We start from the raw sequence: 25,716 nt of genomic DNA, 5'->3' as shown, positions 1-25,716 counted from the left end.
TCTTCTAAATTAATGGTGGTTAGGCCTCCTAGTTGGGTCAGGTTTCAAACTCCATTTCGAAAAAGAAAAGAAAAAAGATTAATGGTGGTTCTTCAACTCTTTTTAGTCCTTTTTGATATGCTTCTTGAGATCATCACTAGGATAAGGAAGATGACAGTTTTTAAGAAGCACCATACAGTGTCACAAAAATAGATCTCATCAAAACTAAAAGATCGAGTTTGCTTTATTTTGCTCGACTTTCATTTCATGCTGCTTAATGTTGCAAAAGCTTTGGATTTTGGCTTAGGACAAACATGAATAGCAAGAACTAAATCAAACATTCATGGTCTAATTAGTTCTTCATCAAATCAAGTTACTAATAAATCAGATACAATGTTATCTTGAACTAATGTGCATGCATCTCTAGATGCTATGAAGGGAATGAGAATGCAGTGCAGTGCAGTGGGCGGCAGAAACACACCGCCCTCCTTAGACGGTTAGATTGGCGAGTCTTTGACGGTATTTATGGCGGCGCCAAGCTGCTTGCAAAGCCTGAGCTGCCCTTGGCTTGCGTGCTTGCTCCAACCCAGAGCTGGGGAAAAGCCACCAGAACTTAGACACTACATTTTTCAAGTCATTGGCCCTTAGAGCAAACACTTCAACATCCGTATGCGCTTGGACTGTTTTGGTAGAGAAGGGAAGGTTGGATACGCCGGGATTGGAATAAGTCCTTAGCACCCAGTCAAGAAGTTCTTGGCCATAGAAGTCGTCCTTTCCGAGACAATCAGCACCTGCACTGTTTGCGGTGGTGTAAGTCAATAACTTACCGCAAGTGATGAACAACATCTCATCAAAAGGATCTCCTTTCCGGAATATGAAGTTGCGCTTTATGTAAAGCACTGGCTTTAGATGATCACATATTGCATCGAGCAATTGTTTATCCATATTTTGAAGCATTGGAACCTGCGGATGGTCATCATCTCATCATGTAATATTGTACAATTGATAGCATCGTGTACATGTTACAACTTACATATATATACTATATAGGGACAGTTTTCAATAGAACATACTCACTTTCCTGAGTGAACTGGAGCATAGATGGAGCTTAGTTTCTCTTCTGATGTCCCGGGGAAGATTGTGAAGAAGACTCTCCACATCAACACCTCTAGTTACTTGCCATTTGTATTTCTGGTATCGCCTTATTTGCGTCTTGAGCTCCCGAGGAAGGGAATGGATTGCCATCCACAAGTCTATCTCTTGCCCCTTCAATCTCATTTTCTCCAGCCTTGCTATTTTCGATTGCAAATATGTCTGTTCCACAACAAATGGCAGTTATTGTCAACACAAATAAGAGGTGTTAAATCCGTGAGGCGTAATAACTAAATAACTGAGAACTCAGAAGTCAAACTTCATTAAGGACCAACCTGCATATTTCCAATAAGAAAAGCCAACAATATCAATCCAAAAAGTGAAACAAAACATGAGAAGCAGACTTCCCACACATAGGTACTTGTTTCGAGGTTTTGACCCAAATAACTGTAGAATGTCAAATTGAAATGTACCACAAGTTAATATCAAAAGGGTAGCTAGGTAAACAAATGTGCAGGAACAAATTAAAACTCTACAAATATGTAGAAATTATAACTTTTAATTTCTTGATCTACAAATTAGAAATGTGTGTACACCTCAGGTTTTGCAGTCCCCACCAAAAGCAGTAAGAGATCTTTGTCATGAAATCTGTTGATCCAATGACAGCAGATGCACCCTTATATATTCCAAAATTAAAATCTGTGGAATTTGGTGTCTTTGAAAAGCAGGACTCATCCAAAGAGCAACAGTAAGCAGTAGCATGAGTTTTACAAGCTTTTAGCGAGCAAGATGCTCTTCTTTCTATTGAAAATAAGTACCAAAAGGCTCCAACAACCTACAGGCCGGCCAACAAAACCCATCGATAGTTAGAACCAAGTTTTTGAGATCGATGAACTAGAACAGGATGACTAAACTGATCATGGATAACTTACATGACTGGCAAGCACATAAAGAAAGAGATTGAAGGCAGCTTTAGCCCATGCAGTTTCGAGACGGACGCCAGAAGACCGTATAGCTTTTTTTAACAAGGAGCAGATTCGAAGAACCCTTAGCACAAATTGACAGATAACTATAAAGTACAATGACTGTATTGCATGGAATACCCTCGAGTTATTTATTCGTAGAATGATAGCAAAAACTACCGCCTGCACAGATTGGAGCAAGTTATGAGTTTGTAGTTTTAGTCGAACTCTAAATTAATGCCCATTTTATAAAGATGTAAACTTGAAGTGCTTCAACATTTCTACTTATGCAATCTGGCAAATACATAATAGCTCTCTTAATTACCTGTGGAAGTGGTAGAATTACAAGTATGTCAAATAGGAAGTACAACAACAAATATCTCCATGCTCTTGCTCTAGTATCTGGAACCGGTTCACCTTCTCTCGATGATTGAGACGAAAGAGTGGCAATGCTAGCACGAAATTGATAAATGATATAGAACACATAAAAGAAATCGACCACAAATCGCAAAACAATAGCTATAGCTCCTAATGTTCTGTTCAATCCAAGGCAGTTCTTCTCATTATTAACCTCAAGAATATAACAAAACAAAGGATCCAGTGAGAGCGCGATGACACACAGAACAAGAAGCATCTTATTCCACCTTAGCTGGTTTAATTTCTGGCGGCGAAGAATTTTATCATTGGAACTCAAGCCTATAGACAAAACTCCATAATAAATTTTCATGATTTTCCCAAAACTCTTTAGCCCTTTATAACCAGGCCCCATAGCTCTATAGACCTTATTCACAGCAGAGTGCACTGATGCTAAACTTTCCCTTGAATTAGGACCATTAACACTCTGAATTCGCTCTTCACCATTTTCTTCTATATCACCAGTCCTATATAGATCACGCAGAAAAACAGAGTAGCTTAGCATACATGGACTGAGCCTAAAGCAGTTCTTGTTTAAGCTTAATTATCATCATCAGAGGTAGTAATGATCATGAAATAACATTCATATCATACATGGTGGGGTGTAAACAAGTGAACCACAATCATAAATTCCCAAAAGCGGAACAAAAAAGACAGAACAATATTCACTTACTGTGAAAGTTGAATCGACATTGTTGTGAGGATAAAGAAGACGATAGGTTCTAAGAGGAAGCGAAAGGTGTGGCAAATATCTCATAAAAATCAGAACATGAAGTTGCTTTAAGTTTAACCAGAACAACTTTCAAGGGAAAGCTGCTATATATAGAAAGTTAGTGAAGACCACGAGGATATGATCAGAGGAGCCCAACGTTGGAATCACTGACACCAGCAATTAATTATTTTAACGTTAAGGGAGTGTGATGACAACCCTGTTGTAGGAGAATAGAATTGTGTATATTATTGATAATAGGAGCCCTTTAAATAGGGAGTTACAAGGTATCCAAAAAGGTAATAGAATCTGATTACAATTGAATACCTAGAACACATTCCTATTACAACTCTAAACCCTAGTTTGTAGAGGCACACATTATGTCGATATCTTTCAACACTCCCCCTTGTGCCGCTCAAACTTGGTGATGACGCTTTGATTGTTGCCTCATTAAAAACCTTGCCAGGTAACAAAAACCCTGTGGGACAAAAATCGAAGGACAAAAAGAGCACAACACGTCATTCACTCTTCGAGATCGAACATGTAGACATCATGCCTCCCCCTGATGTCAATATCTCCCCCTAATTGCTACAATCATGGGAGTTCGGATAACTTTCTCAATCCGATGCTCTTCACATGTTTCTCGAAGGTGGATTTTGGTAACGACTTAGAAAATAAGTCCGCTACATTATCCTCTGATCGGATTTGGTTCACTTCAATATTTAGAAATGCTTGTTGTCACTTTGATAGAGGGGAGGAGGAGCACGGAAGGTGGCATTTTGCCTTGTGGGGTCCGATCCCACACTTCCGTCATCTCTTTTCTCTGTAGGGGTAGAACAAGCCCATATCAATCGTACCTCTCAAATATCGAAAAATTGTCTTTATACCAATCTAATGGTGTTGCGTTGGCGCGGGGCTATGTCTAGCTAACAAGTTTATAATAATTGAGGTGTCCGGTCTTATATTGTGCTAAATACAATAATGCGCTTATTGTACATAAGTAAGCACTTCTGCTATTAACATGTCTTCGTCATCATCCCTGGGACGAAACGGATCCCTTTTAGGGCCAAGACTACGGACGACCATTGTGCATCTTTGACTTTATCAAAAATGTCTCTTGACACGGTATACAAGTTCTGAATCTAGACAAAACCGTGTTCTCCCAAGGTCCTTCCTCTCAAACTCGGATTTCAGGTGTTCAACGGTTTCCGTTAACTCTCAAGGGTTCCAATTATGTCTATCAACAAAAACCGCGACAATTGCAAATCCGGAACTTGTCATGGAAACGCATGGGCATAGTTCATCATATCCCTTCCCAATCAAGTAGTCATTTTAGTGAGCATTTCAACCTTGTTGCAAATGCGCTCCTTGGTCTAGAGCCACTTGACTTGGGTAAATAAAGTCCACAAGAACCTCCATTATATTCTGTATCTAGATCCCCATAGAGATACGTAGTGACCACATTCGTAAGCTGCATGTTCAGTTATTTGGAAACTACCAAACTGATAAGGTAGTGGAGTGCAATGACATCCATTACGATTCCAAGGCGTTGTGAGAAACCTTGCGCCATAAGGTGAGATTACCATCTCTTTTTCTCATCACGCTATCTAACGAAGACCTATTAATGTCAATAGGTTTTATGTTAGGAGGTGTTGGCATCTCAGGCCCGAAATTTTTCCTTTTCGTTAGTGAATCCAATTCAACCTGGATCGCATCTTTCCATTTAAGCCAATTTTCTCTACGTTGGCATTCTTCAACGGAGTAAGGTTCGATGTCATTGGTCTCAATAATTCCACGTTTTCATGTACACTAGTGTAGTTCGTAGAGATCTCTATATTCTCAGGAATTGGTTCTAACAATGAGGCGTCCCCCAACGATGTCTCTTGGACATAACCACAATCCAAAATATTCTCAAGAGACGGATTTTGAGTATCAATGATCAATGGATCAAGTTGTGCCAAACTCGCTCTCTTCTTAGGGCAAGAATCCATCTAACCTATGGGTCTCCTACTCTCTCTAGTGGAACCCATGGCCTATGACGCCATTATGCCACCTTTGTGGCGTCACCATACCACCATCTTCTCTGGGTGGCACGGTGTCCTCTTGTGGGGACATTAATCCTTACAGGCATGTTTGCAGCAGGTATATGTGATCTCGTCACTTTTAGGGGATAAAGATGAGACATAGTGGGGACAGACCACGACAATTCCTGTCGTTCTTGTTGAACATTGATGTTCTAATCTCCCCCTAACGACGGGAAGACTGTCTCATCAAAGTGACAATTCGCAAATCCAGTGAAATAGAGATCGCCTGTCAAGGGTTCTACATAGCGGACTTATAGTTGGAGACTCATGTCCAACAAATATATATATGCATTCGTTGCAATGACTCATGTTGATAAGATGTGGCGGCACAATTTGCACATGAACCGCACACTCAAATAATCATAAATACGAGATATTAGACTCGAACCCCGTCACTAGCTGTAACGCAAATAAAAGTTGAGTGGTTGCTATGAGTCATAGACGAATTACCATAACTGCATGCGATATTGCATAACCCAAGCAGAAATATTGGTGCGCATTACCAATGTCCGGGCTACCATCGTAGTCGTTTAATGGTGGCGTTTCCGCGAGACCAATTGGGTGTGTACATGAGAATATGATACTTGATATCAATATCCAATGATATGCAATAGTCATCGAAAATTTTCGATGTAAACTCTCTAGCATTATCAAGTCAAATTGACTGGATGAGATGATCTGGGTAGTGAGCCCGTAGCCATATGTTATGTGCTAGGAGTGTAGTATAAGCAGCATTATGAGTGGATAATGGCACAACACGTGACCAGCGTGTTTGCGTAGCAACCAACGCCATAAAACATCTATACGGTCCACAAGTTGGTTGATCAAATCCACAGAATTCCCTTAGATTCTTTGTGAGAATGGAATTATTTCCTTAATCTCGTTTGCATAGAATGGTCTCAATCCTAAATAACAGGCTTTACAGAACAAAACATGGGCTTTATAATCAACCAATGAAGGTTTTGGTGAAGGCATAATGTCACAATAGACTTGAGAAGTAGAGAGAGGAGTTTATGGCGTCAATGCCATGTATTTGCCGCAGGGGGTAGGCGGCGCCGACCATATATGGCCGGTCTTTGCACAATCATGGCGCCATGAGGCGCATGTGCAGCTCCTCGAACCAATTCTTGGTTCTTACTTTTCTTCGTTCTGAAAATGGATGTTCCTGTGAAGTCTTTAATACACGGATCATCATGTTAAAGCCTATATATGTCAGAATCTCATAAGTCGTCTCTCATGACATAGTTGGATTCAATAACTCAAATAGTGGTTGCATACAAACCACTAGAGCGACACATAAGTTTCTCTAATACTCGTTTATGTCCCTAGTCATTAGAGGTGATGTAAAGGAACTCTGTCCATTCTCATAATGTGTTTCCACATGAAAACCATTGGCTCTTATATAATAAAGTTCAAATTAAGGTATGTCCAAGACATTAAGTAAAAGAATTGGCACTTTATTAATAGCCAATGATTACATCAAAGTTTCCAAAATATAATCCAAAAGAAAATCAAACTAAGACACATTGTAGTCACTCTATCCGTTTGGTAACTCCAATCAAATATGACCTGAAAAGTAGAGAGAGATGTTGGTGGAGCGAGGCTCTCTTAAATGTCAATAATCTCAATGACTTTTCTAGACATCACATTTTATTGGGTCCGCCACCTAAGAAATAGTTAATACAATTGTCATTTATTGACTAAGGCAAATTGCCACTACAAAAGTTCTTGGAAAATAAAGAGGACTAATCTAATCAAAGTCTGCTGCATCCTTGTGCAATTCATCTTCAGCTTTGAAGTCCTCTATGGTGAGATTGACATCTCCACCATCTTCTTCTTCTTCTGCAAGATACACTTCTTGCTCTCTCAGGTCCTTGTATGCCCTGTATCTTTCAGCTAGTTCCTCGCTTGCCTTGCATTTCTTGAACCAATGCTCAATTGATCCACATCGATGACACTCATCATTGTGGTTGCCTCCCTTTAATTGAGGTGCACGTTGTGCACATTGCGGGCGTTCCCTAGGAAGGTTGGTGCCACCACCACGACCCATTAAGCCACCATTACGGCTAGGGATACCACGACCCCCTCTCCCACGTGTGGCATTACCACCACGTGTATCCACACCAAACTTGCGGTTTCCTTCCTGGTTAGGGCGGTTATATGGGCCCATACGTCCCTCATGTCCCCCATTCTTAGGGTACCGCTGCTTGCGCCCTCCTTTGGGTGCATTATAATTCGCCTCATGAACGCTCTTAGTTCCAATTGGCCTTGAATTATAATTCCTCACGAGTATGTTATCATGTTTCTCAGCTACAGATATAACATTGATAAGCTGATGAAACCTCGTGATCCGTCCAGCATTGACTTCAGTACGGTATTGCTTTGATACCACAATGGCTGAAACATGGAAGGTGGAGAGAGTTTTCTCAATTAACTCTTGCTCTGTGACTGGTTGTCCACAAAACCTCAACATGGACTGTATGCGAAGAGCTTCTGAATTATATTCAGCAACAGACTTGAAATCAGCAAAGCGCGGATTGTTCCATTGAACCTTCAAGTCAGGGAGGAAGGAATCTTGGACATTGCCAAAACGCTCTTCTAGCGCTACCAATAGCTTTCTTGCATCCTTGATCGACATATACTCCAATCTGAGTGCCTTGTCCATATGGCGTCGCATCAAGTTTCAGAGTTAAACTTCCACGAAAACTAAAACAATAAGATTTCCGAGCTATGCTACCAAGAAATCAATTTCCAAGAATCTCTTTTGGATTAGACCAAACAATAATGTTTTAATATGGTCACAATTTGATGTTTACGGACGCTCTTAGTCCAAGCATTGTGAACACTCGTAGTTCACACGAACACTCTTAGTTCGTTTAATTATGAACACTCTTAGTTCGTACGAACACTCTTAGTTCGTACGAACACTCTTAGTTCGTTAAGCGTGAATCCCCATAATTCCGCTTTGTTAAATATCAAAATCATTTGGCAACATATATTCCAATATTTGCATAAAATAAAAGGAATTTAAATACAAGAAAGCAGCAACCTTAATTATAAAACTTACGTGATTGTTCTTGGCTTGAAGACACGCGCGTGTTGATGCAGGCGTATAGCTAAATTAGGATTGCTGGAATCTGGTCGGAAATTGGCAGTTGGTGGGCTGCCCTTCTCCCTTCCTTTTTTTTTTCTTTCCGGGCCCAGCCATTCTCCTTTCCCTTTTTTTTCTTCCTCCTTTTTTTCTTTTCGCGTCTTCTTTCTTCCTTCTGGTTATTCTCCTTCTTTCTTTCCTCTGTGCTTCCTCCTGCAGCGATCAACTGTTGAGCAAGTGGGAGGGAGGCTGCTTCAGTTCGCCAATGGGAGGGAGGCTGCTGGGATCGGAGGTGCTGGTGTTGGGCTGTTCGCGGCCTGGGCTGCTGGCGGCTTGGGCGCAGGGAGAGGCAGGAGGGCTCGGTGTGCAGAGGGGGCTGACAGGTGGGCTGCTGCGGTGTGTAGAGGCTGCAGTGTGGATCCGCGCTGGGCAAGACTGCAGGACGGAAGGCTGCAGTGTTGGGCTGGTGCACAGGCTATGCGGAGGGCTGCTGGGCAGTAGCTGCGGTGATGCTTGCGGCAGATCGTTGCTGGGCAGCAGGGAGGTGCGACTAGTTCGACCGGCTGGTGTGCAGAGCAAGGGAGGCCGGTGTTGTGCGGCAGAGAGAAAAGTTTTTTTTCTTTTTCAAAAGCTAGGGTTAGGGCTCGTGCTGATAACGTGTTGTAGGAGAATGGAATTGTATGTTTATTATTGATAATAGGAGCCCTTATATAGGGAGTTATAGGGTATACAAAAGGTAAGAGAATCCGAATACAATTGAATACCTATAACACTTTCCTATTACAATCCTAAACCCTAGAGGCACACTATGTCGACATCCTTCAACAACTAAGGATTTCTTACTGTTTTTGGTGGGGACTGCAAAATCTAAGGTCTGTAAACATTTTACCCTTTGATATTTATAAGTTCAGATTTTTTTAATAAATTTTTGTATTAAATTAAACCCACTAGAATGAATATTTAAAAGTTCAAAATTAAGTTCAGATATTTATAAGTTCAAATATGATCCAACCAATCTGCTGAGGTTCATAACTTCATATCTCCTCTCCTTAATACATTTATGTTTATTATCTACATATAAGTTGCTTCGAATTGCTTGATGTCCATGTAGGTTTGAGAAATGAATAGTCTTCCCTTGAATTCAATTAAATTTTTAATTTTTGATTGTTTTTAGGTCAGATTGAATTTGATCACAATTTCACTGATTAATTAGTTAACATGAAGAGTACTTTATACTGCTCATGATGTTGGTTAGAGTGTCAATGATTTTTGTATCTCCATATGGATCTACATGAGTTTTATCTACTTTGTATGGATTGCAAAGGAATTTTTATCTCTAATCATAAGTCTTTTTTGTTTTTTGTTATACACTTCAGAGGTACGTACTGTTTGATTCTTGTCTGCTTTCTAATCACTTGCTGAGCAAGTTCACCCGTTGAGTTACTGGGTCAGTTACTATTCATTATTTTTTAGTGTTTATTTTCACCCTCTAGGGAAGATTACAGTTGCAGGGCCATGAACGGGGTCTACATTGAATAATGAGGAAGAAGATGATGGGCAGCCAAGGAAGAAGATTCGGCGAGGAGTAGTTGCTCGACAATGGATATAAATTTTCATTGCTAGGATGCCAATGAACAGAAGTCTAGTCATATCAAGAGAAAAATAAAAGTTTGAAAGATTGTAGTAACCAAATTTTGGTTTTTATGTGAACTAACTTGGAATAACAAAGTTCCGGGAAGCAATGGTCTAGACAAATGAAAATTCTTCCACCCACCGAGCTGGTGGGTGGCCACGGTAATTATAACTAAGGAGATGGGTAAAATGTTAGGGGAATACCAATAGTCCCAAACCTAGGGCTGGGCACCTAAAACCGAAGTCCCGGTCCCGTTTCGAAACCGTCCCGAAATTTGCCGGTACGGGCCGGGATCAAAATATGAAATTTACTATTTGGGCCCGTCCCGTGGAAACGGGCCCGGTACCGGTACTAGCCTAGTCGAAACCGATTGATCCCGTCCCGTCCCGTTTGAATTAATTAAATTAAATCTTTAATTTTTTATATTACTTGGTTGGTTTTGATTGGGTAATTTAATGTGGGAACACAAAGGAATGACCACACCTGATCAAAACCTTTTGACCTAAACGACCTAAGTCCCTAAGCCGCTAAACGAAGTCTGATCCCCAATTCACTTCTCTTCTCTTCTCTTCTCAGTCTTCTGATCTAAATCTCTGATCTTGGTGGAGACGACGATGTCGGAGCGCTTCCAGCCCAGATCGCGTATGGCCTAGCCCATGATCTCCTCGGCGTGGCCGCTCGCGTAGACCTCGGCGTGGCCGCTCGCGTAGACCTCCGCGTTGTCGAAGAAGTTGACGCCGTGGTCGCGGCAGCACTGGAGCAGCGACTTTGCCTCCTTCACGTCCAGCGACTTCAACTTCGCCATATGACAGCTGGCTCACCTTCAGCCCCGATCCGCTGCCTTAATTGTAAGCCTTTGATTTTTCAAGACTAAAAAGAAAGTTAAATCGTTCGATGATAGCTGCTGATTCATAATCAATTGGCAGCCAACCAAACATTTGCTGGGAAGCTTGTTATTCTGGATATGTTATAATCTCTTAGGTTGAATTTGCTAGAATTGGTCTATTTAGTTGCTAAAATGGAATTATGGCTGGCTTGTTCTTTAATCAATCCTCTGTAGCAATCTGTTCAAGTTTTGAAGGTTCGCGGCCAGCAATATTTACTCTCTTTTGATTGTTGTGGAACATTAACATGATAATCTAATTCACTATAAGGAAAATCTTAAATCAAATTATTGTAGTTTTTAATGAATTTTAGTTGGTCTTATATGCCCTCTGTTTGTTGATTTTGTTATGCAGATTTGAGCAGTATGTTGATTATGCTCTTGATGTTCCCATGTACTTTGCTCCAAGTCAGTTATTCACTTATTTGATTCAAATCGTTCGATGGCTAGAGCGAAGAAGGTAGCTGCTCGGCCTCATCCAACCGCTTCGGGACTTTGAATTCATAATCTGCAATTTGCAGTTTTGCACATATTGTATTATTGTCCATCTTCACTAGTTCATTTCTTCTTTTCAAGAATTCTTCAATTCATTTTAGTATTTTACATTGTTTGATTTGGTTTAAGGCAAAATTGATTGTGTAGATTTATAAGTTGCAGTGCTAAGAGGACAGTTGCATCCTATAATGATTGAAATCTAGAAATTTTGGATAGCTGTTCAAGTACTTGAGTGTGGAAAAAAAAAAAAAAAAAAAGGGATTCGGGTATCCTGAATTGGGCCCGGGCCCGACCCGATCCCGGTCGGTTTCGGTACCTTCGGTACCAACTTTAAAAAAACGTAATCCCGTCCCGGCCCGTCCCGAAAAATATTTCCGGTACCGGGTTCGGGATCACTCAATAACCGGCCCGTCCCGGCCCGTGCCCAGCCCTACCCAAACCCTCTCCCTAATCACAGGCCCAAGTCCAATTGTATCAACATCTTGTATCTTTTTTTTTTTTTTGAGAATGGAGTATCTTCTACCTTGTACCCTACAACGTTGTAGATCTCCACCGATGTTGATCAGACTTAGGACTGAGTCAAAAGTTGTCTTCAGTAGTGTTGGGATGTTTTGTCCTCCTTCTCAGTAGTCCTAGTCCTTGTACCTGTACGGCTCAATTATGGGCATCTATGAATGAAAATGCTTTTCTTTTAATTGTCTTTCCTTTCAATTGCCTCAAGCACCTAATATAAAATGACTACACGTACAGACGAATTAATCAAACAAGAATTGATAGAGCGAGGTAGGGGAAATAGATGGAGTGGTCCAAAAGTAAGTAGATTGGGAGGATGCACCATGAAAATCGAAACATGCATAGTCATGTGATTGATGAATCGAAGGTCGATCCGGGAATGTTGCGGTAATTTTGATTCAAATGGGGGTGGAAGAAAAGCCCAAGATGTGAGGCAAGAAGAGGGAACAAAGAAACTGAGCGAAGTTTTAAATAATGGGTTTGATTTTCTGGTTAGTATATAGCTCATGAATATCTAATGGGATATGTGGTGTGCATGTGTGGATATCTAATGGTTTTTTTTTTTTTTTTTAATGACAAAATAACCTTACAACAAAAAAGAAAAATCATGAGAGACACCCCTTCCCAGCTGATCCAAATAGAACGTTGGGCACATCGAAAGGGGTAGGCAGTAGAACCAAGCTTGAGGACACTGGAAGTTATAAACTAAGGATGCTAAATAATCGGCTACAAAATTGGCGTGTCTAAACGTATGTCTAAAAATAATATCGTGAAACTGAAGTGCCAATTCTTTAATGTCTCTGATTAGGATATCTAATGGGTTAATCTAGTTGTTTATGCTTAATTGCAGTCGAGTGGTTGTAATGAGTTTCTGGGCTGGTGAAATAAGGCAAGAAAACTAATCCTTAATTCTACTGAGTTTAGTGAAAGCGGAATTTAGAAGGACCCAGGTAACCAGGTTCTGGCGGAGATCTAGGCCGAAGAAGAATGAGCAAAATACGTCAGTGCAGACGAAACCAGTATAACTGTGGGCATTTTTTTTAATTTTTTTTGTCAAACTTTGAACTGATGGCGCGTGCATACACGCTCCGTTAATGACCAAGGGGAGAGCATCCACAATCTCCGCTAGACAATTACTGATGGAGTTAGCTATTCAATTTAGTTGTAGGTCTTGGAAAATGGAAAGTACTACTACACTACGAGTATTAGGAATGTGGTGCACTTTTACCATGCAGTTTTGTTTTCCAAGAGGAAACTATTTGGAAGGGCCGCAAGAGTTTCGTACAGGTGGAGTCATATATTTCTGATTATTTGTGTAGTTGCACCGTCACAGCTGGATCCTTTGTTCTGTTATATGTCGTGAGCTGTCAACCATATGCAGCACTAGATAGGAATGATTATGTCTACCTTTCAGAATTGACAACCAATCTACAACTAGGATTAATGATTCATTGAGCTGTAGTGTTAGTGATAGATCAGTGCACCTTTTGTAATCCTATTTATACTTCCGAAGAGTCTGCTATGTAAGATGAATAGAACATACCGATTTACTCGATATCTGACTTTATATACTCCTGCTTAACGACGATCACAATTGCCTCAGATTGGACAGAAAATTTGGGAACATAGCCATTGTTTTCCGTTCCATCATTGATTTCTTCCATATTCTTCATATCATTTTTCAGTTCCGTTCCCGTATTGCTTGCCTTTCTTCTAAAGCTTCAGAGATTAATTCGGGTAGAGATTCACGCAGTTCCATGGAGATATTTCTTGTACTCCCTAGTCGACATACTTCTAATTCTCCCACTGCCACAGGCCCACAGGTAAGGAAAGCTTACTTGAGTTTCAGCATTTTGCATTTTGTGTTTCGTAGTGTAAGTCTCTTAACAGTTTGTGATCAATCTTGCAGCTTTTAATATTTTGTTAGGTATGAGTCTTGGCGGTATATGCGAAGGATAGGCACATTTAATACTTTATGAACAGTGTTCTTGGCTGTATGTTGGAGATTGTGTTCCTTGTGTGCGTCTTCATCACTGGTCATGTATTAATCATCACAATATAAGGGGTTTGTGGAAAGATACATTATGTCGATGTGCCTCTACAAACTAGGGTTTAGAGTTGTAATAGGAATGTGTTCTAGGTATTCAATTGTAATCAGATTATTATGTCGATGTGCCTCTTCTACAAACTAGGGTTTAGAGTTGTAATATGAATGTGTTCTAGGTATTCAATTGTAATCAGATTATTATGTCGATGTGCCTCTACAAACTAGGCTTTAGAGTTGTAATAGGAATGTGTTCTAGGTATTCAATTATAATCAGATTCTATTATCTTTTTAGGTACCTTGTAACTCCCTATTTAAAGGGCTCCTATTATCAATAATATACACAATTATATTCTCCTACAACACGTTATCAGCACGAGTTCTAACCCTAGCCCAAAAGAAAAAAAAAAACCTAAAAACTCTCTCTCCCAAAAATCTGCCGTAAACTCTCCTTGCCCACAAGACCCTAGCTGCAGCCCAGCCTCCTGCCGCACAGCTGCAACCTGTGCACCATCCCGCACACGTCCCTGCACCAGCCTGCAGCCTCCCTGCCGCAAGCCTACAGCCCACTGCCGCAGCAGCCCGCCACCCTACCTACTGCCCAGCACCGTAGCCTTGCCCCTGCAGCCTCCTACCGAACCAGCTCCAGCCTCCTGCCAAACTAGCTGCAACCGAACCTGCTGCCCCCTGCAAACTCCACACCAGCCCGCACACCTGCGCACCCGAGTGCCTACTGCCCGCGCAGCCTCTGCACACTGACCGCTTGTTGCCTTGTGCTACTGCCCTGCTGCAGAAGCTGTTGCTGCCTGCCGAAGCTGCTGCAAGCCCGCCCGCGCCCTGCCTGCCTGCCTGTGCCACTGCAACCCACTGCTGCCCACGAAAGAAAGAAGAAAAAAAACAGAAAACGAAAGGAAGAAATGCACAGAAGAAAAAGGGGAAGGAGTGGGCCCAGAAAAGAAAAAACAAAAAAAAAAGGGGGGGGGGGGGGGGGGGGAAGCAGGCTTGGGCCCGAAAGAAAAAAAAGAAGAAGAAAAAAAAGAAAAGAGAAAGGCAGCCCACCAACTGCCAATTTCCTACCGGATTCCGGCAATTCTAATTTAGCTACATGACTGCATCAACACGCGCGTGTATAAAGAATCGTGAAACAAAGCTTCAAATTACCAAGTAAGTTTTTACGATTAAAGTTCCTGCTTTCTTGTATTTTAAATTCCCTTTATTTCCTACAGAATTTTGGAATATTTGAATATATGAACATGTGTGGTTTTGAGAATTTAACAAATCAGAATTGTGGGGATTCATGCTTAACGAACTAAGAGTGTTCGTATGAACTAAGAGTGTTCATAACTAAACGAACTAAGAGCGTTCGTATGAACTAAGAGTGTTCATAATGCTTGGACTTAGAGCGTCCGTAAGCATCAAATTGTGACCATATTAAAACATTATTGTTTTGTCTAATCCAAAAGAGATTCTTGGAAATTGATTTCTTGGTAGCATAGCTCGGAAATCTTATTGTTTTAGTTTTCGTGGAAGTTTAACTCCGAAACTTGATGCGATGCCATATGGACAAGGCACTCATATTGGAGTATATGTCGATGAAGGATGCAAGAGGGCTATTGGTAGCGCTAGAAGAGGGTTTTGGCAATGTCCAAGATTCCCTCCTCCCTGACTTGAAAGTTCAATGGAACAATCCGCGCTTTGCTGATTTCAAGTCTGTTGCTGAATATAATTCAGAAGCTCTTTGCATACAGTCCATGTTGAGGTTTTGTGGACAACCAGTCACAGAGCAAAAGTTAATTGAGAAAACTCTCTCCACCTTCCATGTTTCAGCCATTGTGGTATCAAAGCAATACCGTACTGAAGTCAATGCTGGACGGATCACGAGATTTCATGAGCTTATCAATGTTATATCTGCAACTGAGAAACATGATAACATACTCGTGAGGAATTATAATTCAAGGCCCATTGGAACTAAGAGCGTTCATGAGGCGAATTATAATGCACCCAAAGGAGGGCGCAAGGAGCGGTACCCTAAGAATGGGGGACATGAGGGACGTATGGACCCATATAACCGCCCTAACCAGGAAGGAAACCGCAAGTTTGGTATGGATACACGTGGTAGTAATGCCACACGTGGGAGAGGAGCTCGTGGTATCCCTACCCGTAATGGTGGCGCCATGGGTCGTGGTGGTGGCACCAACCCTCCTAGGGAACGCCCGCAACGTGCACAACGTGCACCTCAATTAAAGGGAGGCAACCACAATGATGAGTGTCATCGATGTGGATCAATTGAGCATTGGTTCAAGCAATGCAAGGCAAGCAAGGAACTAGCTGAAAGATACAGGGCATACAAGGACCTGAGAGAGCAAGAAGTGTACCTTGCAGAAGAAGAAGAAGATGGTGGAGATGCCAATCTCACCATAGAGGACTTCAAAGATGAAGATGAATTGCACAAGGATGCAGCAGACTTTGATTAGATTAGTCCTCTTTATTTTCCAAGAACTTTTGTAATGGCAATTTGCCTTAGTCAATAAATGACAATTGTATTAACTCTTTCTTATGTGGCGGACCCAATAAAATGTGATGTCTAGGAAAGTCATTGAGATTATTGGTACTTAAGAGAGCCTCGCTCCACCAACATCTCTCTCTACTTTTCTGGTCATATTTGATTGGAGTTACCAAACGGATAGAGTGACTACAATGTGTCTTAGTTTGATTTTATTTTGGATTAGATTTTGGAAATTTTGATGTAATCATTGGCTATTAATAAAGTGTCAATTCTTTTACTTAATGTCTTGGACATACCTTAATTCGAACTTTATTATATAAGAGCCAATGGTTTTCATGTGGAAACACATTATGAGAATGGACAGAGTTCCTTTACATCACCTCTAATGACTCGGGACATAAACGAGTATTAGAGAAACTTATGTGTCGCTCTAGTGGGTTGTCTGCAACCATTATTTGAGTTATTGAATCCAACCATGTCATGAGAGACGACTTATGAGATTCTAACACATATAGGCTTTGACATGATGATCCGTGTATGAAAGACTTCACACGAACATCCATTTTCGGAACGAAGAAAAGTAAGAACCAAGAATTGGTTCGAGGAGCTGCACATGCGCCTCATGGAACCATGATTGTACAAAGACCGGCCATACATGGCAGGCGCTGCCTACTGATAGGCGCATTTTAATGTGATATTTTAAATGTTAATTCCTCACATTTTGCTTAGTTATTCCTTAACGAATCGATTTTTAACTTAATTTCTATTTTTAGGTACATTGGAGTAGATGAAGAAGAAATGAGTGTTACGTCCATAATTACCTAGAAATGATGGAGAAGAATGAAAATGCACTAAAAAGTTAACCTTGAATATTTTCTTACTCCGGCTAGGAGAATCAGAGCCAAGCAAGGAAGAAGGAGCGGCCACCTGACCAAATGAACTCGAAATGAGCTGAAACTCTCCAGATCCATTCTAGACACCCAAAGGATCATTTCTTATGAAGAGTGCCAGAGAAAAATATGAGTGGAAGGCCTTCAAACAATCAGCCCAATTTTCTACAGAAGCAAAACCGGAAAACTGGACCTGTAAGAGGTCCAGCAGCATTTCCGGCCCAACCACATGGAATAAAGCTCTGAAAATTTTTGAGGATGATATACACTCATAGTGGAACATTTTTTATGAAGAAGTCGAAGGCTCATTCTGAAGTTTTGATGGAGAAATAATTGAAGGAATAAAGGGGAAGAAACTGACCTGAAAACAGCTCAACACCACATATTCATGTTTCCCACCCATATGAAGAAAGCATTTCTTTTTCCTTGGATACAATTTTTCTACCCTAAAAGATCATCATCACTTCCACATTTCTTCACCTTCATGCTTTGCTTTCATCATTACCTCATCTTTTACATATTTTACAAACCACTCTCATACTCCACTTTCATTATTTTTCTTCATCTCATCATTTCACTCTTCTTTTTCTTCCCTATTTAAACACCTTCTCCTCTCACTCTCAATCACCAATTCCTTCATCCATCTCATCTTCTTTGTCTCTCCATTTCCTTTCCATTTTTCCACATAATTCCTTCATCCATCTCATCTTCTTTGTCTCTCCATTTCCTTTCCATTTTTCCACCAATTCCTTCATCCATTCCATCTCCTTGTCTCTCCATTTCCTCTCCATATTTCTTTTCCATTCTCTAGTTTTCTTGTTCTTCATTTTCAAGCCAAGAGAAAGAGAAGCCATGCAATACATCAATTTCCCAACCGCCATCCACCCTTGTGTCGTCCCTAGAAGATTGCTTGCTTTCAAGGATCTTCAAGTTCTTCGTCTCAAGGCTTTATCATTCATCTTTCAAGGTGTATTATATCCTTTCTCTTGTTTTCTTTGTTTGATCTTGTAAAACTATGAATTCTAGTTAACAAATAATGTTAAGGGCAAAGTTTAAAGCCCGTTTATATGTTTTGAGATAAAGTTGTGATTTCTATATGTTGATTTTTATGTTGCTTATGTGGGTTTGTTTAATTAAATTTGCATGATAGAAAACTTTTGTATTTTAATCTTATGTGGTTGCAAACACTTAGGGTTTTGATATAATTGGTGCTAGGTTTAAGAACATGAAATTGACTTTTCGTTTTGTGTAAACTTGAATCAAAGTAGTAAAGGTTTTGTGCAAAGACCGAATTTAATTAAAGAGGATTGCAATTAGGTGGACTTTTCCATACTGTACACTTGAGTTGATAGCCTTTCTCTATGTCTAATGCGTTGAACATGTCATGATTGACTAGCTTTCTAGGGCTTGATTGCATGTTTGATAGGATTAATCTAGGTGCTTTCGCTTAGGTTAATTAGCATTGAAAAGTAAAATATGGGAATTCATTTGCTTTCGAATGTTTCACATGATCAACTCATCTCTCATGACATTTAAAATCAACTATAGGAATTGTAATTGGATTTCTTGCATATGGATGTGGTTTTGATCTTTGTTCCTTGCGTTCCACCCTTTGTATATATGTTTTTACGTTTTCTTTATTTTATTTATTTTAATTTTAATTTTAAGAATCCTAATCCCCCCCCTTATTTGTGTTTACTTGTATATATTTATTCTTTATTTTATTTTTGTAAATAATACTTTATTTTTAATTCTTTATTTGTTTATACAATTGTATATATTTATATTCTTTATTTTATTTTTGTAAATAATACTTTTCTTTATTTGTTTCACAATTACAAGTGTACCCTCAATCCCCGGAATAGAACGATCCCTATTTGCTTATACTACTAACGATATTTCAGGGTTAAATTGCGCGCTTGCTAAAAGCGCATCACCTACCCCCTGCGGCAAATACATGGCATTGACGCCATAAACTCCTCTCTCTACTTCTCAAGTCTATTGTGACATTATGGCTTAACCAAAACCTTCATTGGTTGATTATAAGGCCAATGTTTCGTTCTGTAAAGCCTGTTATTTAGGATTGAGACCATCCTATGCAAAGGAGATTGAGGAAATAATTCCATTCTTACAAAGAATCTAAGGGAATTCTATGGATTCGATCAACCAACTTGCGGACCGTATAGATATTTTATAGTGTTGGTTGATACGCAAACACGCTAGTCACGTGTTGTACCTGTTTGTACCTGTTTTTTGCACGTCGACCTACTAAGCTCTCACTGTTGGATGAGAGAGAATTTTGGCTGAGATTAAGTAAGGGCCAAGAATGAAGTCACTCGATCATTCGGCCGAGAATGAAATTAATTGGTCATTCAGCTGAGATGAGGAAATTAGTCAAATAAGCATTAGGTCGACCGAGAATATAAAATTTATGTCATACGGCCGAAATGAAGGTGTTGACCGAAATAAGAGTTTCTCGGTCACTCGATCGAGATTGTAGTTTTGAGTCGTATGACTAGGCGTTGTTCAGTCACTCGACCGAGATTAGAGTTTTGAGCCTGAGACAAAAACATCGTTCAATCACTCGGCCGAGGTTTGAGATTTTGGGTCGAACGACCCAAAAGATGATGAAATTGGATTATACGGTTGGTTACATGGTTGGAAAATCCAAGTTCAAATGAATGACTACGCAGATGGGCTGAGAAGGAGCTTAGATATGCTCAGCCAAGCCCAACTGACAAACATCGGCCGAGGAGTCTGTTCAAGGAAGGAATCCTCACGAGGAAAGAGTTCAAATCAATTATGGATTTCAATTGTGAAGATTCCAGATATCAGCCGAATCATAACATTTATGGATGAATTAACCCAAAAAAGGAATATGAATCCTACTTGAATTCCACGTCTTAGAGAGCAAGTTATCCTAGGTTTTTGATTTGTATATATAGCACCTTGTAACTCATTGTAAAAGGTCCTGCACCACACAAACAAATCAATATACAACTTTTACTCAAACCTTTCTCTTACTCTTTCGTAGGTACTTTGCCTTCTATTCAACTTTCATAACTTGTTTTCATTTTTAGTTTCTTATTTCAATTCAGTACTTTACATTCAAGCATTTTACTTTCTTGTTCTTTATTTTATATGCACTTTACTTTTCGCACTTAGGAGTAGTTCGTAACATAGAATTATCATCCATTGATCTCTTTCGGCCAGTCCGGATTGGATTGATGCGATTCGCCATTCACACGCATATCATCTCACAACGTTTTGACAACCGAAACCACTTCACCTTCGTCTTTACCGTGATTTGCGAGTACCTTCACCTAATAGATTTCTCGCTTGTCACCCGAACCTTTGAGTTTACCCAAGAAGTGAGTGTGATAGAAGATCCCGGTCAGGATTGACGCCTAACCGAAGTCCTTGCAACAGAGGCATCAGAACCTAACGGCCGAGAGGGTTCCTTCCTCGGCCTACAATCATTTGAAAGAAGTCAGATCACGCACCATTCAAATCAGAAACCTCGCTCGGCCGTTCGGCCGCGAGTTGGCACGCCCGCGCAATTTCAGAAGGACAATTCAACCACAAGTCCCTCGGCTCGCATTTCAGCCGAGACGATTTTGAGGCAAACATCTTTTGGCACGCCCAGTGGGACAGAAATGTATTAGCTAGCATATTTACAAATGAGTTTCTATGAGCCGAATGCAAACGGCTCTAATTCAATATATGATGCCAATGGTGGATACAGCTATGCGACGTACAATAGTTTTGTTGATTTGAATAGTCATGCCGAATGGAGTTTACAAACACCAACAACTCAATATGGTTTTAATGGCCAATACATGGATGGAACATGGACTGATCAAAAGACCGAATATTTGGTCAACCCACGTCCAAAATTTGTTTCAAATCACCAACGAAATTGTTGGAAAATCATGGAATCCATAAAAAAGAGTACAGAAAGCTTATATGAAAACTCTCAAAAGAGCCAAGAAGAGTTGGATGAATACTTTCAAAAGCGTAAAGAGAAACTGGAAGAGGATTGGAGGAAGTATGAGGAGGAGTCCATGGAGAGAAGGAGAAAGGCCGAGGAAGATTATCGAGCACGACAAAATGCATATATGATTTCAATGGTATCTCATCCATCTCACCCATTCATCCAACACGACGAAAAAAATTTTAGTTCGGTTGTAGAAGATAAAGTCGGCCCAGAAGCTCCGCGGTTGGCTGATTTGAAGATTGAGCCCAAAATTGGTCACTCAAGTGCGTTCGAAGAAGTAGACAATCATGTGGTTAAGTACGGAGATCAATTGGTTGAAGAAATTGAACATTTTGACATGAGTGTTGGAGACAAAGCTGATCAAGAGAAATCACAATCATCAAAATTTGAGGTAAAAGCTAAAGCTTGTGATTCAGAAACATGTCCGAAGGTTGAAATGTTGGCCTACACAGTGGCCAAAAATCAAGAACATGCTACAAGGGTTTTGAGTATGATGCTTTATGGACTCCAGAAGCTTGAACCAAATGCTGAAAACAAAGAAACTTATGAGTTTGAATTAAAACATCGTTGGCCACCTCCATAACAGCCACAAGAATTTTACATTTTGTTCTCTTGCTTTCGTTTTGGTAAATATAAAAAAAAATCTCGGCCGAGGTGACCAAGAATTGGATCGGCCAAAGTACTTTAGAAAAGTCGGCTGAATCGACTAAGATTTTGTTTGGCCGAAGTAAGATGAAATCTCAGCTGAATCCATAAAATTTGGTTGGCCAAAGTAAAAAGGAAAGTGTCGGCCGAGATAAAAAAAAGTTGGGTCGGCCGAAGTGCTTTAGAATTCGGCTGAATCGACCAAGAGTTTGGTTGGTCGAAATTCAAAAGTTGGCTGAATCGACCAAGATTTTGTTTGGCCGAAGTAAGATGAAATCTCAGCTGAATCCATAAAATTTGGTTGGCCAAAGTAAAAAAGAAGTGTCGGCCGAGATAGAAAAAAAGTTGGGTCGGCCGAAGTGCTTTAGAATTCGGCCAAATCGACCAAGAGTTTGGTTAGCCAAAATTCAAAAGTCGGCCGAATCGACCAAGATTTTCTTTGGCCGAAATAAAAAAAATAAAAAAAATGTCGGCCGATTTAGATAAATTTAGTTGGTCAAAGTAAAAAAAAAAAAATGTTGGCCGAAATAGAAAAAAGTTAGGTCGGCCGAATCGACCAAGAGTTTGGTTGGTCGAAATTCAAAAGTCGGCTGAATCGACTAAGATTTTGTTTGGCCGAAGTAAGATGAAATCTCAGCTGAATCCATAAAATTTGGTTGGCCAAAGTAAAAAAGAAAGTGTCGGCCGAGATAAAAAAAAAAGTTGGGTCGGCCGAAGTGCTTTAGAATTCGGCTGAATCGACCAAGAGTTTGGTTGGTCGAAATTCAAAAGTTGGCTGAATCGACCAAGATTTTGTTTGGCCGAAGTAAGATGAAATCTCAGCTGAATCCATAAAATTTGGTTGGCCAAAGTAAAAAAGAAGTGTCGGCCGAGATAGAAAAAAAAGTTGGGTCGGCCGAAGTGCTTTAGAATTCGGCCGAATCGACCAAGAATTTGGTTGGCCAAAATTCAAAAGTCGGCCGAATCGACCAAGATGTTGTTTGGCCAAAGTAAGAAGAAATCTCAGCCGAATCAATAGAGAATTTGGTTGGCCGAAGTAAAAAAGAAATGTCAGCAATTTGGTTAGCCAAAGTAAAAAAGAAAGTGTCGACTGAGATAGGAAAAAGTTAGGTCGGTTGAAGTGCTTTAGAAGTCGGCCGAGTCGACCAAAATTTGGTTGGCCGAAATTCAAAAGTCGGCCGAATCGACAAAGATTTTGGTTAGCCGAAATAAATAAGAAGAGGGTTGGCCGAAGTGCTTTAGAAGTCGGCCGAGTCGACCAAAATTTGGTTGGCCGAAATTCAAAAGTCGGCCGAATCGACAAAGATTTTGGTTAGCCGAAGTAAATAAGAAGAGGGGTTGGCCGAAGTGCTTTAGAAGTCAGCCGAGTCGACCAAAAATTTGGTTGGCCGAAATTCAAAAATCGGCCGAATAGACCAAGATTTTGATTGGTTGAAGTAAAATAAAATATCGGCCGAGTCGACCAAGAATTTGGTTGGTTAAAGTAAAAAAAAATAAACGTCGACCGAGGTGACCAAGAGTTGGGTTGTCCGAGGTAAATAAGAAATGTCGGTCGAATTTTAATCAAAAGTTGGGTCGGCCAAGTTAGACAATGAAATAGTTGGCCGAGATGTATAAAGAAAGCGGCTAAGTCACTTTACAAAATTAACAGCCGCGTCAACCAAGACCATACACATAAAGATGGTTAGACACTACAAATGAGTTCAAACGGCCGAGTAAAATATTAAAACTCAATGGCTTCTCTATCATTTTCCAAACCTTGCATGACGTGATTAACTTTCCGCTTCAAGAAGTCTCTTATTGTCACAAGACTTGGCTGAGGACACAATAGAAATACGCATGGCAAGGTCATGTTTCAGATAGAGATTGAGTATAATATCATGACCGAGCTTTCGATCAAGCGAAAAAAAAAAGGGTTACGAACCAAGTTGTGGGTTGCAAAAAATCATGTTTGAGATGATGGGTCAACATGGCAGTCTTTATGTTCCACAACTCGGACGACCAAATTCTCAAATCTTGGATGTCTCGGCCAAGTTTTCAAGTCTTGGATGTCTCGGTCAAATTTTCAATCGAATTTTCAAGTTCTGCATGACTCGACCAAGTTTCTCGGTCACATGACCGAGTTGTCTTAAGGTATTATACTTTTATTTAAGTCTCATAACCACTTGGCTTGAGAGCCAATGCCTATGAGACTAGGGGGGCTATGTTTGTACCTGTTTTTTGCACGTCGACCTACTAAGCTCTCACTGTTGGATGAGAGAGAATTTTGGCTGAGATTAAGTAAGGGCCAAGAATGAAGTCACTCGATCATTCGGCCGAGAATGAAATTAATTGGTCATTCAGCTGAGATGAGGAAATTAGTCAAATAAGCATTAGGTCGACCGAGAATATAAAATTTATGTCATACGGCCGAAATGAAGGTGTTGACCGAAATAAGAGTTTCTCGGTCACTCGATCGAGATTGTAGTTTTGAGTCGTATGACTAGGCGTTGTTCAGTCACTCGACCGAGATTAGAGTTTTGAGCCTGAGACAAAAACATCGTTCAATCACTCGGCCGAGGTTTGAGATTTTGGGTCGAACGACCCAAAAGATGATGAAATTGGATTATACGGTTGGTTACATGGTTGGAAAATCCAAGTTCAAATGAATGACTACGCAGATGGGCTGAGAAGGAGCTTAGATATGCTCAGCCAAGCCCAACTGACAAACATCGGCCGAGGAGTCTGTTCAAGGAAGGAATCCTCACGAGGAAAGAGTTCAAATCAATTATGGATTTCAATTGTGAAGATTCCAGATATCAGCCGAATCATAACATTTATGGATGAATTAACCCAAAAAAGGAATATGAATCCTACTTGAATTCCACGTCTTAGAGAGCAAGTTATCCTAGGTTTTTGATTTGTATATATAGCACCTTGTAACTCATTGTAAAAGGTCCTGCACCACACAAACAAATCAATATACAACTTTTACTCAAACCTTTCTCTTACTCTTTCGTAGGTACTTTGCCTTCTATTCAACTTTCATAACTTGTTTTCATTTTTAGTTTCTTATTTCAATTCAGTACTTTACATTCAAGCATTTTACTTTCTTGTTCTTTATTTTATATGCACTTTACTTTTCGCACTTAGGAGTAGTTCGTAACATAGAATTATCATCCATTGATCTCTTTCGGCCAGTCCGGATTGGATTGATGCGATTCGCCATTCACACGCATATCATCTCACAACGTTTTGACAACCGAAACCACTTCACCTTCGTCTTTACCGTGATTTGCGAGTACCTTCACCTAATAGATTTCTCGCTTGTCACCCGAACCTTTGAGTTTACCCAAGAAGTGAGTGTGATAGAAGATCCCGGTCAGGATTGACGCCTAACCGAAGTCCTTGCAACAGAGGCATCAGAACCTAACGGCCGAGAGGGTTCCTTCCTCGGCCTACAATCATTTGAAAGAAGTCAGATCACGCACCATTCAAATCAGAAACCTCGCTCGGCCGTTCGGCCGCGAGTTGGCACGCCCGCGCAATTTCAGAAGGACAATTCAACCACAAGTCCCTCGGCTCGCATTTCAGCCGAGACGATTTTGAGGCAAACAGTACCATTATCCACTCATAATGCTGCTTATACTACACTCCTAGCACATAAAATATGGCTACGGGCTCACTACCCAGATCATCCCATTCAGTCTGATAATGCTAGAGAGTTTACATCGACAATTTTTGATGACTATTGCATAGCATTGGGTATTGATATCAAGTATCATATTCCCATGTACACA

General features: G+C 40.4%; 1 protein-coding gene and 1 long non-coding RNA gene across 2 annotated transcripts; one reads left to right on the top strand and one right to left on the bottom strand.

Annotated features, from left to right (window-relative positions):
* Positions 1-321: 321 nt before the first annotated feature.
* LOC112180946 (cyclic nucleotide-gated ion channel 1) lies at positions 322-3,227 on the bottom strand. Its single transcript, XM_024319534.2, has 7 exons — positions 3,121-3,227; positions 2,359-2,914; positions 2,004-2,216; positions 1,668-1,906; positions 1,407-1,518; positions 1,057-1,293; positions 322-942 (listed from the first exon to the last, which is right to left on the bottom strand). Exons 1-7 carry the CDS (start codon positions 3,138-3,140, stop codon positions 469-471), a joined length of 1,851 nt encoding a protein of 616 aa, XP_024175302.2. The 5' UTR covers positions 3,141-3,227; the 3' UTR covers positions 322-468.
* Positions 3,228-10,657: 7,430 nt separating this feature from the next.
* LOC112182018 lies at positions 10,658-11,433 on the top strand. Its single transcript, XR_002929247.2, has 2 exons — positions 10,658-10,812; positions 11,203-11,433. It is a non-coding gene; the product is annotated as an uncharacterized LOC112182018 (long non-coding RNA).
* The last annotated feature ends 14,283 nt before the right edge of the window (positions 11,434-25,716 follow it).

The sequence above is a fragment of the Rosa chinensis genome, chromosome 1 (assembly GCF_002994745.2).
Source record: "Rosa chinensis cultivar Old Blush chromosome 1, RchiOBHm-V2, whole genome shotgun sequence".
In the NCBI taxonomy this organism is placed as follows: Eukaryota; Viridiplantae; Streptophyta; class Magnoliopsida; order Rosales; family Rosaceae; genus Rosa; species Rosa chinensis.
Note: the sequence above shows the minus strand (reverse complement) of the source record. Positions and strands in the feature narration are given on the sequence as shown.